General features: G+C 52.8%; 1 protein-coding gene across 4 annotated transcripts in view; it reads left to right on the top strand.

Moving 5' to 3' along the window:
* The window catches only part of ZNF775 (zinc finger protein 775), a 19118-nt gene continuing 6426 nt past the window's right edge, over positions 1-12692 (top strand). Inside the window, exons 1-3 of one of the 4 annotated variants that reach the window (XM_063642345.1) lie at positions 1-94; positions 8625-8816; positions 8982-9061. In XM_063642345.1, the coding sequence (XP_063498415.1) occupies positions 9031-9061 (31 nt within the window). In that variant the 5' untranslated portion in view covers positions 1-94; positions 8625-8816; positions 8982-9030. Of the gene's footprint in view, positions 95-5034; positions 6242-8609; positions 8817-8981; positions 9062-12692 lie in introns of those variants that run through there. The other 3 variants (XM_063642344.1, XM_055284495.2, XM_063642342.1) reach the window with 3 other exon arrangements.

Genomic DNA, 12692 nt, shown 5'->3' on the forward strand with positions numbered 1-12692 from the left:
CCCGCCTGCCCCGGGAATGGCCAGGGCCGGGAGCCCGGTGCCCAAGTCGCCCTCGGGGTGGCAGTTCCCGTTAACCTTAGCCACAAAGTCAAAGGTATTTATTTCCCCGTCGCCTCCCTCCGAGTCCCTCTGCATTTTGGGCGGGGAGGGGCGGTGCGAGGGATGGACCAGCGCCCGGTCCCGCTCCTCCCGTGCTGCCTCCGCCCTGCCCGGGCTGGAGCGGAGGGATGGGGCGGGGGTCTGGGGTGCCCCGAGCCCCGCGCGTCCCCCGAGCCCGCGCGCCCTCCGAGCCCCGGGTCTCAAGCGTTTCCTCTGCCCCCACACAGCCGAGGGGAAAGGGGCGCGGCCGAGGGTGGGGAGGGCGCCAGGCCAGGGCAGCGAGGTTAGGAGGGAGGCTAGTGAGGACGGAGGGAGGACGCGGTAGCGTAGAAGGTCGCCCGCGGGCGGCCCCTCCTGGGCTGTCCCGTTGTTCCGAATTCCCCGTCCCTGTCCGCCTCCCTGATAGATCAGTTTCTGGGGGCAGGAACCTCAGTTCTCGCTGCAGTGACAGACACATAGTAGGTGACCAATAAATGTGTGATTAAACGAGCGGGGATAAGGATTGGGGGTGGAGATAAGTGAGAGGGAAGCACCGCAGAAGTTCGAAGTGTGTGGTGTCGGGTGTGGCGGAGAACTCTCCAGGAAGATGGGCACAGCAGCCGCGAACTCGGTGGGGCGGGGTGCGGGCATCCCCTCTGTGAAGAACGTTGAGGATATCTACATGTGGAAGGTGTGGAGATGGGTCCTCCTTCAGCCCTTTGAGCAAGATGATCTGAGCTGGGGCTGGGTGTGGTCAGAGCCCCAGGGGTTGGAGGCGGGACTACAGTCCAAGGCTTCACAGCTAACTGTTCCCATATTCATCTGTAAAATGAAGAGATTAGATGGCAGTTGTCTCCTTTCAGCTTGAAGGTTCATGCTTCTGTGCTTCAAATCTGTTTTGTACTGAAATTTCTTTTATTTAAGTGTTCCCTTATGACAGTTTTTATTAATGGATTACTGTGTGTGGGGCCTGTACTGGGTGCAGGGGAGAGAGAAGGACCCTGTGTTAAGATGCATGTAGTCTTGTGCAGACTAACAAAATATTGATGACAATGATGATTCCATGTAGATGGTCCTAGGTGCACAGGTTAAACAGAGAAGGGGTTCCTGGCTGAGCCTGGTGTGTCCAAAAGGCTTCCTGGTCAAAGCGATCCCTAATCTGGGCTGGGAAGGGGAGAATTGAGCAAGGGCCTTCCAAGGTTGGTCACAGGGTGCGAGGACACGGTGAGTTCAAGAGCCATGAGAGGATGAGGCGTGTCGGGGTGCAATGGGGAAAGATGAGCAGAGTTGAGTTCTCAGTTCCCTCTTATCCGAGGTGTGCGTGCCAGCAAGTCCATTTGGTGAGGGTCTGGGTTTCTGAAAAACAGACATATGCTAAGATGTTACCTTTAGTTTCTATAGGCAACCACACGTCTCGTGTGGTCTAACTTCCTTGCTATTGTTTTAGCTACGATTACCTTCTTATCAGGTTGCACATTTACTTCTCAGGACCAGCTAGGTGCCTGGAATTTCCCAGGAAAGAACTCAAGATTTTCCTTTATTTTCATGATTGGAGGGCACAGCAGGTGCCTGAAGGGGTCCCTGCTCCATCTCACTTTCTTTTCCCAAGGTCCTTTGAATGCAGCAAGGGATGGAAACGTGTTTATTAATTAAAATGTGACACCTGTTCAGAGATTGTTAGCAGCTGGGTTTATCCTCGGCCTTCAGCTCAGATCCAGGCCCTGACAGGTTCCTGAATATTAGAATTGGGGCCTAGGAATGTAAGTGGAGCTCTCGCCTCTGAAGGGAGGTGGGTGAGGAGGAGGGGGCCAGGCTTGTGGGGCAGGGGAGGTGTGGGTGGGACAGTTCCAGCAAGGGTGTTTACCTCTGGCCGGTGAAGGAAGTCTTGGAAGGAGGTACCTCAGGATCATGGCTGGGGTTGAATTGGGGACCTCTGGGAGGTGGGCAGGCATAGTGGATAAGGCAAGTGACCTGGCTGCATGCAGATCAGGTCTCCTGGGAATGTTGAGGGGAGCAAACTGAAGCCATGAAACCAGGCTGGCTGTTCATACCCTGAGGTACAGTTCTTATAACCCTGAGTGGGGAGCGGGTGATGGCAACAGCAATGACCTAAATCGAATTTGTCTTGTACCTTGGGAATGTCTCTCAGAGTCCTCTCACACTGTTTGTGTCCCACCATCCCCACCCCCCACCGCCCCCGCCCCACTTGATATAATAATTCTGTACCACGAGCAAGCGTTATTTCCATTTTCAGGTGGGGAAACAGAGGCTCAGAGAAGGAAAGTGGTTTGCCTGGGATCACGTGGCTAACCAGAAGCAAACTCAGTCTCAGTCCCTGTCTGGGGCCTCTCAACGGCTTTTTCCACTATGGCCTGCTCTTCGGGTTGGACAGTGGCCTGCCCTTTCCCTTGCTCCCCTCCTCTGTTCCCTCCCCAGATTGAGGGCTGGGGTGTTTGGGAGACTGAGGTCTGAAGATGGTGGAGTAGGAAGAGGGGAAGGGTCAGGGCTGGGAGAGTGGTCACAGTGGGGGTGGCCTTGTGCTGAGTGGGATCCGGGAAGTTGGAGAGGAGCAGGGTGGGTCATGGGGGTGGGACAGGGGAGTTGTGGGAGGCTTCAGGGTGCCTGATGCTGGGTGTGGGGATGGAGGCCTCCAGGTGGGGGAAGGGATGCCCACCTGGTTTGGGCTGGGACCTCTGGGAGGGGCATGCAGAACCACCCTGGTAAGTGGAGGGCTCTGGAGACAGTGCCACAACCAGAGCCGTGGCAAACCCTCTTCCTCCTGCAAGGTGGAGTGTGGAGGCTCCTGTGTGGCACTGGGGGCCTCTGAGATTCCCAACTGGCTGGAAGGAGTGATGGCTTAGGAAGAGTGAGCGGCAGCGGGGACACTGGCAGAGAGGCTTGTACAGACACTGCCCAGTGCATCCAGTTCAGGCTTGCCGCCCTGTGGTACTCCTCCCAAACTCAGGGAGCAGGTATTTCCATTCACCTGCGCTATCAGGAACCTGAGCTCAAAGCGCTGCAATGACTGGCCAGGGACTAGCAGTGGCTCAGTGGTGGCTGGGCTGGGACTTGGGGCTCTTGATTAAGACATGGGGTCCTGAGGGGAGGGACCAGGAAGGGTGGCCTTGAGAAGGACATCCCTTCCAGCCTCAGGCAGTGGGCTTCTAGGGAGAGACTAGGGCTGAGGAGCCAGCCAGGTGGTGGCTCAGGGTCACCCAAAGATGGCTGAAGGGGAGAGGGCCCGCTGCATCCCCTTGGGCCAGAGCCCACAGGCCAGGCCCTGGAGGATCTTAGGCTGCACCAGTCTTGCTGGACGCAGGCTCATTGTCTCTAGGGCTTTCTGTCTTGCTGTAACGTCTCTCCAGCCAGCTGCAGCTCCTGCTGACCTATCCCACCCCAGCGCAGGTCATCGACGGTGACTCATGGCCCCAGCTTCCTGGCTCGATGAGGGTATCTTGCTTCTGTTTCTACCTCTCTGAGTTCTTTTCCGTGGAGCAAGTGGCCCTGATGGGCTGGCCATGGATATACAAGGATACTTGTGTCATGGGTGGCTTTGCATTTCTGTGTTCGTAAGTGTGCTGTGCAGTGATTTGTGCTGACCTGGTTCACAGTGGCACATTTGTGTGTCTGTGGATCTGTAGGTGTGTCTGTGAGTTTTAAAAAATATCTCACATTCTCTGTATTTGCATAGACAGTTTTGCAGGTGTTCTCATGTAGTTTTGTGTCTTTGAACTTTTGTTTACTTAGCTGTATTTAGATATGATTGTATCTGGGTGTGTTTGTGTGTGGTTTAGCATTTACATCAGTTTCTCATGTCCCTATGATCATATATTTAAATTAAAAACATCTGCTATTAATTGAAATCAGAGGCAGAGAATACCATTGCCTGGTCCTGAGGGATTTCTTAATAGTGACAGAAGACTGGAGCCTGAGGAGCCACTTCTTGGGTCGTCCATTGTTTCATTCACTCATCCGTTCATTCATTCAAGACACATTACACACCTTCTGCATGTGAGGGACGTGCAGGCATGGGAGCAAGCCCCCGCTCCCTGGGGCTAACCTGAGTGAGGGGTCTCGCAGGGAGAGAGAACTAGGTGAGGACATAGCAGTCAGGTATGGGCTGGGGACCAGGTGGAGTTGGGAAGGAGGAGGCCATAGAAAGGGGCAGCATGGCAGGGAGGCATTGGCTGGGCATGGGCTGGGACTGGGGAGGCCAGTTTCTGTGGGGATCTCCTATGGAAGACCAGCTGAGCTGTGCCCAGCAAGTGAGGATCTGCTGGGACCTCAGGGCTGAGAAGGGCCTGATACGGGGCCTTTGGCTGGGGTTTGGAGAGCTGCCCCCACCCCCAAAAGCCTTAGCTCCTGGTGGCGGATCCTGCTCCCGCTCCACTAGCAGCAGATAATACCTGCGGCGTGGTCTGCTTCTGACTGCCCGACCTGGGGCGCTGAGGCTGTGAGAGCTGTGCTGGGCTGGTGGGAGGTTCCAGGGGCCGCGATGGGGAGGACCTTGCCTCTTTCTGGCCTGTGGCCTTTTTCCTCCCCCAGCTGCTGTCTGGCCTTCCCACCCCCAAGTCTCTGCCACAACCAAAGCTCCTTTGTTGCCTCCCCCTGCCCCGGGCCTCTCCACCTGCTGCTAGCTCAATCCCCTCTTTGTGTGGTTGGTCCTCAGTTGTCATGGCAGCTGGGCCCAGGCTGAGGCCTGCCCACTGTGGGGCTCTTACTGAACTGCAGCCTGACCCGGTGCACGGAGGGCCGGGCCAGAGCCAGGCGTGGGAAGGGGGCCCCTGTGTGTCCTGCTCCCCTCAGAGCCCAAGGGGCAGCAGAGAGGAAAGGTGGTCTGGTAGGGGTCCGGGGGCCCTTGTGCGATAGACAAAGCGGCCTTCCAAGACTCAGTGTGGGCACTGGTGGCAGATGGCGCATCTGGCCCTTGATGCCTGTCTTCCAGCTGGGGCGCTTTGCTGGACAGCCTGATCACCTGGCTCCTGGATGTCTCCAGGTGGCCGAGGACGTGTCAGGATGGTAGGTTAGGAGGGGCCCGCCATGCGCAGAGCAGAGCGAAAGGCAGAATAGGAGAGAAGCTTAGGGTGGGGACGTGTGTGTCTGGCCAGCCTGGAACATGTCACATGGAGGGCTTTCCTGGATTTTGTCTGTAGGACACCTGCCGTGCTATTTCCCAGACATAGCCCACCTGAGCACACAGGTAGAGGCGGGTCCCCAAAGACTTGGCCTCCCCTCATTCCTGTCCTCTGTGTTTCCCCCTTGAATTTCTCACTTCTTCCTCTTGGGTCCTCTTCCTTCTGTCTCCACTTCTGTTCTTACATAAGCCACAGGCTGCTTCCCCTCGAGCCCTGGTATGGCCCAAGACAGAGGCACCGAGGCTCGAGGGAGGAGCTGCTCTGGGAGGTCCCGCACAGTGGAAGGCCTGCTACTACCTGGAGTGGCTGTTAGGTCCTAATACCTCTTGGGAGGCAGGGTGGGTGAAGTAGGACTGTCTTTGATTTGCCTTGGGGGTCTCGCTCTGTGGAGACCCAGGCCCATCCTTCTGTCCTCCTGAATTTCTGGCCTGGGCTCTGCCCTCCTCGGTCTGAGTTTCCCTTCTCTGTCCACTAGCCCCTCTGCGCCTCTTTAGGTGGATGTTAAGTCCAGTTGGTGAGAGGTTTCCCAAGATGTGGCATGCGGAAGCTCACAGAGTGGCCTCAACGGAGGAGGGTGGCGTGGGAGGGAGGAGCCCCCAGCACCCATCAGAGCCCCACCAGGGGCCCCTCCCACCCCCTTCCCCACTGCTCACCTTTTCTCTGCACCACAAGCAGGTTCTAGTGTCTGTAAGAAACCGTGGTAGGCATGCTGACAGACCCCTGTTGGGGAAATAGAATTGAAAACAAAATCTCTTGCCAACCCAGAAAAGCTCTTTGCAAAATAGAAGAGAAAAACAGCTTTTAAAAGATTGAGTGTGCATGAAACCAGAATGTGGTGCACACCATAGGCAATCCCCTGAGAGACTGCAAAGATGGGGAGCTCTCAGCCTGCAATCCCTGATCGGGAGCTCTCAGCCTGCAATCCCTGAGCGACTGCAAAGAGGCGGCCCGTTACAGACATGTTCTCAGGATGAACAGCAACCAGCCCTCCAGCAAGAGGACTGGACATTACCACTTGTCACACGCAGGCAGGTCATCCTAAATTCACCTCGTAATTGGAGTGACCATCTGTGTTAGCTAATTGCCTTTACCCACAGGAAAAATAAAGTTCTCATATTTTTATGACAGGAGATAGGTTTGTGATTTGGAGCCAGATGCCTGCTGAAGTTAGGCTCCTACCCTCCCATGGAGACTGGGAGGCAGGGGTGGTGTCTTCCTTGATATTTAAATTTCAAAGAAATGGCCCCCAGGACCTTGGGAAAGACAGTCCTGGGTTGGAATGTTGGCAGAAGGCTTATTTAGCTTTTTTTTTTTTGAGACAGAGTCTCACTCTGTCACAGTCTCAGCTCACTGCAACCTCTGCCTCCTGAGTTCAAACAATTTTCCTGTCTCAGCTTCCCAAGTAGCTGGGATTACAGACATGTGCCACTACACTCAGCTAAGTTTTGTATTTTTAGTAGAGACGGGGTTTCCCGACGTTGGCCAGGCTTGTCTCAAACTCCTGACCTCAGGTGATCCACCCACCTCAGCCTCCCAAAGTGCTGGGATTACGGGCATGAACCACCACCGCGCCCAGCCTTATTTAACTTTTGAAAAGATTTATTTCTACTTGAGGAGCATTTACTGCAAAAATAAAAAATAAAAAAAGATTCACATACATCTCAAAAAGACAGAGATAGAGCTTATTAATTAGAAGTTTGTAAACAAAATGCTCTTGAAAAAACGGGATGTCTCTTCTTCTCTTTGCACCAGGGAAAATGACTTTCTGCATTTTCTAGATTCATATTCACCCCTCCCGCCACGTCTCTTGTCAGGGTCCAGATTCCCAGTCTGGGTGTGTGCCTCCAGTGTCTGGGCTCTGAAGGGGACCTAGGAGAGGGAGTCTGGGTCTCTGTGAGGCTCTCGGCGCCTGGGGTGGGTGTTTCTGTGAGGGTGGCCGAGTCAGGGGTCCTGGGAGGAAGGGCTGACTGAAATCTGGAAGAGCCCCTCCCTGAGGCAGCAGGAAGGATGAGCTGCGCATCTCAGTGGGGCAGCCATGTCTTTCCTCTGCTAGGGGGTACAGGCGCACAGGACCACATCCCCGTCCTTAGGAGAGGTGCACCCCCAGCGAGGAGGAGATGAGTCTTCAGCTGCACAGCTCCTGGCCGGGCAGGGCAGCACATTCCTGCCACCTGCGTTTGTTACGGGCCCTCTGTGTGCCCGGCTCTGCTCTGGGCCCTGCGGATCCGGCGGCAAGCATGAAGAGCTCCTGATCTTGCTGTGATGGGGAACAGACAAGTTAAGATCATGTCAGGTGGCAAAAATGTTAGAGAGGAAACAGGAGGTGGAGTTAGGCTGGTGACTGTATATAGAAGCGCCAGGGGCCGGCACGGTGGCTCACGCCTGTAATCCCAGTACTTTGGGAGGCCGAGGTGGGTGGATCACAAGGTCAGGAGTTCGAGACCAGCCTGGCCAATATGGTGAAACCCTGTCTCTGCTACAAATACAAAAATTAGCTGGGTGTGGTGGCGCACACCTGTAATCTCAGCTACTTGGGAAGTTGAGGCAGGAGAATCACTTGAACCCGGGAAGTGGTGATTGTAGTCAGCTGAGATGGGGCCACTACACTCCAGCCTGGGCAACAGAGAGAGACTCCGTCTCAAAAAAAAAAAAAAAAAGCACAAGGGATGCCTGCTCTGAGAAGGGGACACTTAAGCTGGGAGCTGATAGAAGCGAGGGGGGCAAGCCAGGCGGGGATCTGCGGTAAGGGGACAGCCAGGGCAAAGGCCTGGGGCATCCACACAGCAGTGTGATTTATCCCGTCATGTTCCAGGCACGGAGTGAGCCATTCAGGAAATGCTCAGAAGACTTGGGCATAAAAACAAAAAAAGAAGGCCGGGCGCGATGGCTCACGCCTGTTATCCCAGCACTTTGGGAGGCCGAGGCGGGTGGATCACGAGGTCAGGAGATAGAGACCATCCTGGCTAACATGGTGAAACCCCGTCTCTACTAAAAATACAAAAAAATAGCCGGGCGTGGTGGCGGGCGCCTGTAGTCCCAGCTACTCAGGAGGCTGAGGCAGGAGAATGGCGTGAACCCGGGAGGCGGAGCTTGCAGTGAACCGAGATCTGGCCACTGCACTCCAGCCTGGGCGACAGAGCAAGACTCTGTCTCAAAAAAAAAAAAAGATGAATCCTAGATCAGTGAACTGGGCATGGGCTCAGCAATGTCCAGTTGACCCTGTGTGTTCTTGTATGGAGATGGCTGGCCCCAAAGCTCCCCGGAGGGGTTTGTGCTAGAACATGGATGGAGACTTTGAAAGAGGGGGCCGGTGACTGAGGAAACGTGTAGGGCCATTCTGCCTTCCGGGTGCATTCCTCATGGCCAGTCGCAGACATGTCTCTAACCTTACTCCAGGCTCCTGCTTCTCAGGTGTGGCGTCCATCACATACTGCCCTGCGAATGTTAAGGGTGTGGGCTCTGGTGTGGGAGTTAGAAGACCTGGGTTTTTGTCCAGCTCTGCCGTTCATCACCTCCATGACTCTGCGCACATCGGGGGTCCTTCGTGGTCTCAGTTTCTTCTTTTGTAAAATGGGAATTATGGCTGTTTTACCTTCTCAGCAGGTATGCATACAATGAAAGAACCCCTGCCCATGTCGAATGTGGCTATGGATAGAAAAGCTCTTTGGAAAAGAGAGTGCTTTATGGGATGGGAGGGGGGCTGGGGACCCTGAGTTTTGTCCTTGTCCCACAGGCCCATTCTCTTTCTTCTGTTTCTTTTTCTGACAGATGGCAGGAAAGGGACACAACTGGCACTGATGCTGGGAGGTCTCCAGGGATGGAGAGTGGCCTGGCTGGCGACGGCACAGGTAAGAGAGAAGAGAGAGGAGGCAGGGGAGCCGGGGTCTCCTCCGCTGAGGTTGCGTGCCCTTATCTTTTCTGAAGCCAGGTGTGAGCCAGTGCCCTCAGCCGGTAGCTAGTACATCCCATTGATGCAGAATTTCAGGGTGGGGACCAGGGCTTAGACAGCCATGTCAAAGAATAGAACAATGACAGAGGCTATGGGAGCTCAAAAAATGGCAAAGCCTGATCCATTAACTTGCCTGGCAAGGGGACACATGTGCACCCATGCCTTGTAGAAATTGAGGTGTTTTTTACGTGCTAGAACAGGGAGTTTGTGGGTTATACTAATTAGACATGGAAAACTAGCACTCTAGGTAGGACGGTTGGAACAAACCTGTGGCTCATCAGTCAGGACATTGTCTTCAGTCCATTCACGCTTCCTGGGGGTCACTCAAAGTTCAGGGTCCTTATTGGCTAAGCCGCTTAGAGCTGGTTGTGATGAAATACATGCTGCCAGTGGAAAATTTGCCCGCATAGTCATGTGCTTTTGGCTGGAGCCCCTGCTCAGCGTCCCTGCGCCTGGGGTGGAGCAGCCCCTGGCGTCTGTGCGTAGCACTTGCAGCCCTTCCTGGCATGCCCTGTCGCGTGTGGCATGTGGCCCGGCTGTAGAAGGGCTCTAGGCCCTTCGGCAGGTTTGAGTCCAGAGCACGCCGGCTACTCTTGGGAGCCCTGCCCTTTGGCACAGTGTGACTCGGGTTTCTTTACCTCCCTCTCCCCTCCCAGGGGCATTGCCCCATAGACCCCAGGGCCCCTGCCTCATTGCCCCTGTGGGAAGAGCCGCCTCCCCTCCCAGGAATATCATGTCAGGAGACCCAAGACTGAGACAAAAATCAGGCAGCGGGATAAAAGAGAAATGTGGCCGCAAGTGCAAAGCATGGCAGTGTGGTATGTGGACACAGGCCCTCAGGGAGCCTAGCCGTGCAGCTGCGCACCTGCCCGAGGAGCCAGGTGGTGGCAGGAGCACCCTAGCTGCATTTGTGTTTTGGAAAGTCCATTGGAACTCAGAGCGCATGTGCCCGGCATGCTATAGAAGGCCCTTTCCCCAAATAGACTCATACGTGGGATCCTGAGTCATTGTGAGGTTGCTCTGGTTGATGTGAGCTGTGGAGTCTGCTGGGGCCCTCTCTCCTCTCTATGGCAGCTTCTGGGGAACCCTGTGGTTTTAGAGAAGAGTTTGAAAAACACTAGCCTAGACTCTTGGAGACACGGAGGCACGTGGGGACTGGCCTCTGGCCAGACTGAGGGAACCACTCATCTGGAGGACCCCATTTTTCAGACAATTGACAGCTTACCTCTTTTAAGCAACTTTTAATTTTTATTTGTGTGTGTGTGTGTTTTTTTATTATGGCAAAATATACGCAACAATTACCATTGTGACCATTTTTAAGTGTATGGTTCAGTGGCATCAGTACATTCGGTGTTGTGTAGCCATCACTGCCATCCATTTCAGAACATTTTCATCACCTGGGAAACTGTACTCATCAAGCAATAATCCGTGCTTTGCACCTTCTAATTTTATCTGAACCATTAAAACCTAAAACATGATCCTTTGCATGATGACTGAGGAGCGCTGCCATTATTTCGGGACTCTCCACGGGCAGGCCAGTGGCTGCGCTCTTCATGGGATACCTGAACCCTCGAGAGTGTGCCTGGGGCTGCTGGAGCCCCAGCACACTCCACCTCAGCTCCAGGGCCTCCAGGAATGTGTGCTGGACTTAGCACCTCGCCCAACCCAGTCATTTGCATCCGCCAGGGGCCATTCAGCAGGTGGATGTGACAGCACTGTCCTGGCATCCTGGGGCTTTCTGGCCCACAGTCATCTTTCTGGCTGGAGAGGGCTGAGGGGGAGCCAGCCATCAGCCACCTGATGGACACAGCACAGCCACTGGTCTCAGATTGGTGTGACTCATCCTGGATCATGCCTGTGTGTATACATAGAGACATATGGTTTAATTTTTTATGAATTCAATCAGATGATTCATGTGGTTTTTCAACTTGTTTTTTGTTTTCTCTTAAAATGTTTTGAGAATCTTTTCATATTGGCATACATAGTTCTTTTCCATTCTTTTTACTTGATGCATAGTATTCCATATTATGAAGGGAACTATTTTTTAGGATAATTAAGTTATTTTCCATTGTTTGCTGATTACAAAGAACACTTCAGTGAATATTCCTGGACATTCCTCTTTACGCTTGTATGTCAGTATTTCTTAGGTGAACACGTGGGATGGAATTGCTGGCTGGAAAGGGTCAGAAGGCTCTCCACACTTCTAATTTTAATAAACACTGTCAGATCTGTCAGATTGTCCTCCACAAATTCTGCCTCAGTTTATGCTCTCAGAATACCCATGTGTATACTTGTTCTCCTTGTAGTGTCCACGCATATTATAAAGTAGAGAGGTATTATTGATTTTTTAAATTTTTGTTGGTATGCGGGGTTGAAAGATGCTACACTTTTAGTTTGCATTTTGTTGATGACTAGTGGGGTTGAACCTCTTTTTATCACGTATAGGAGTCTGTTTTATAGTCTGGATACTAAGCGTTTGTCTATTCTATATCTGCACATATTTTTTCCTGGACTTGCACTGTCCAGCACGTGGCCTAGCCACACAGGACTCTTCTAGTTTAAGTTTAGGTTTAAATTAACTTAAGTACGGCCAGGCGCGGTGGCTCACGACTGTAATCCCAGCACTTTGGGAGGCCGAGTTGGGTGGATCACCTGAGGTCAGGAGTTTGAGACCTGCCTGGCCAACTTGGTGAAACCCCATCTCTACTAAAAATACAAAACTTAGCTGGGCGTGGTGGTGGGCAGGTGTAGTCACAGCTACTTGGGAGGCTGAGATAGGAGAATCACTTGAATCCCAGAGGTAGAGGCTGCAGTGAGCCAAGATCGCGCCATTGCATTCCAGTCTGGGTGACTGAGGGAGACTCTGTCTCAAAAATAAATAAATAAATAAATAAATAAAAATTAATTAACTTCAATACAATTAAAAATGTCATTTCTTAATTGCACTAGTCACATTTCAAGTGCTCAGTAACCACGTGTGGCTCAAGAGCTCAGATGTAAACTGTTTCTGCTATTGCAGAAAGTTCTGTGGGAAAATGTGGCTCTAAATTCCCATTTCTTTTTTCTTTCTTTCTTTTTTTTTGTTTTTGAGATAGAGTTTTTGCTTTTGTTGCCCAGGCAGGAGTGCAGTGGTGTGATATCAGCTCACTGTGACCTCTGCCTCCCTGGTTCAGGTGATTTTCCTGCCTCAGCCTCCTGAGTAGCTGGGATTGCAGGCACGTGCCACCACACCTGGCTAATTTCTTTGTATTTTTAGTAGAGACAGGGTTTCACCATGGTGGCCAGGCTGGTCTTGAACTCCTGACCTCAGGTGATCCTCCCGCCTCGGCCTCCCAAATTGTTGGGATTACTGGCGTGAACCACTGCACCTGGCCGGAATTCCCATTTCTATTGGACTTATGTTTATAGTATCTTTTGTCATACAGATGTTTTAAATTTAGTTTTTATCTTTTGTATCCTGTTTAAGAAGGCTTTTAATTACCTCTGGATTCTAAGCAAATTCTCCTAATTCTTCTAATACTTTCATTTCC

The sequence above is a fragment of the Symphalangus syndactylus genome, chromosome 6 (assembly GCF_028878055.3).
Source record: "Symphalangus syndactylus isolate Jambi chromosome 6, NHGRI_mSymSyn1-v2.1_pri, whole genome shotgun sequence".
Classification (NCBI taxonomy): domain Eukaryota; kingdom Metazoa; phylum Chordata; class Mammalia; order Primates; family Hylobatidae; genus Symphalangus; species Symphalangus syndactylus.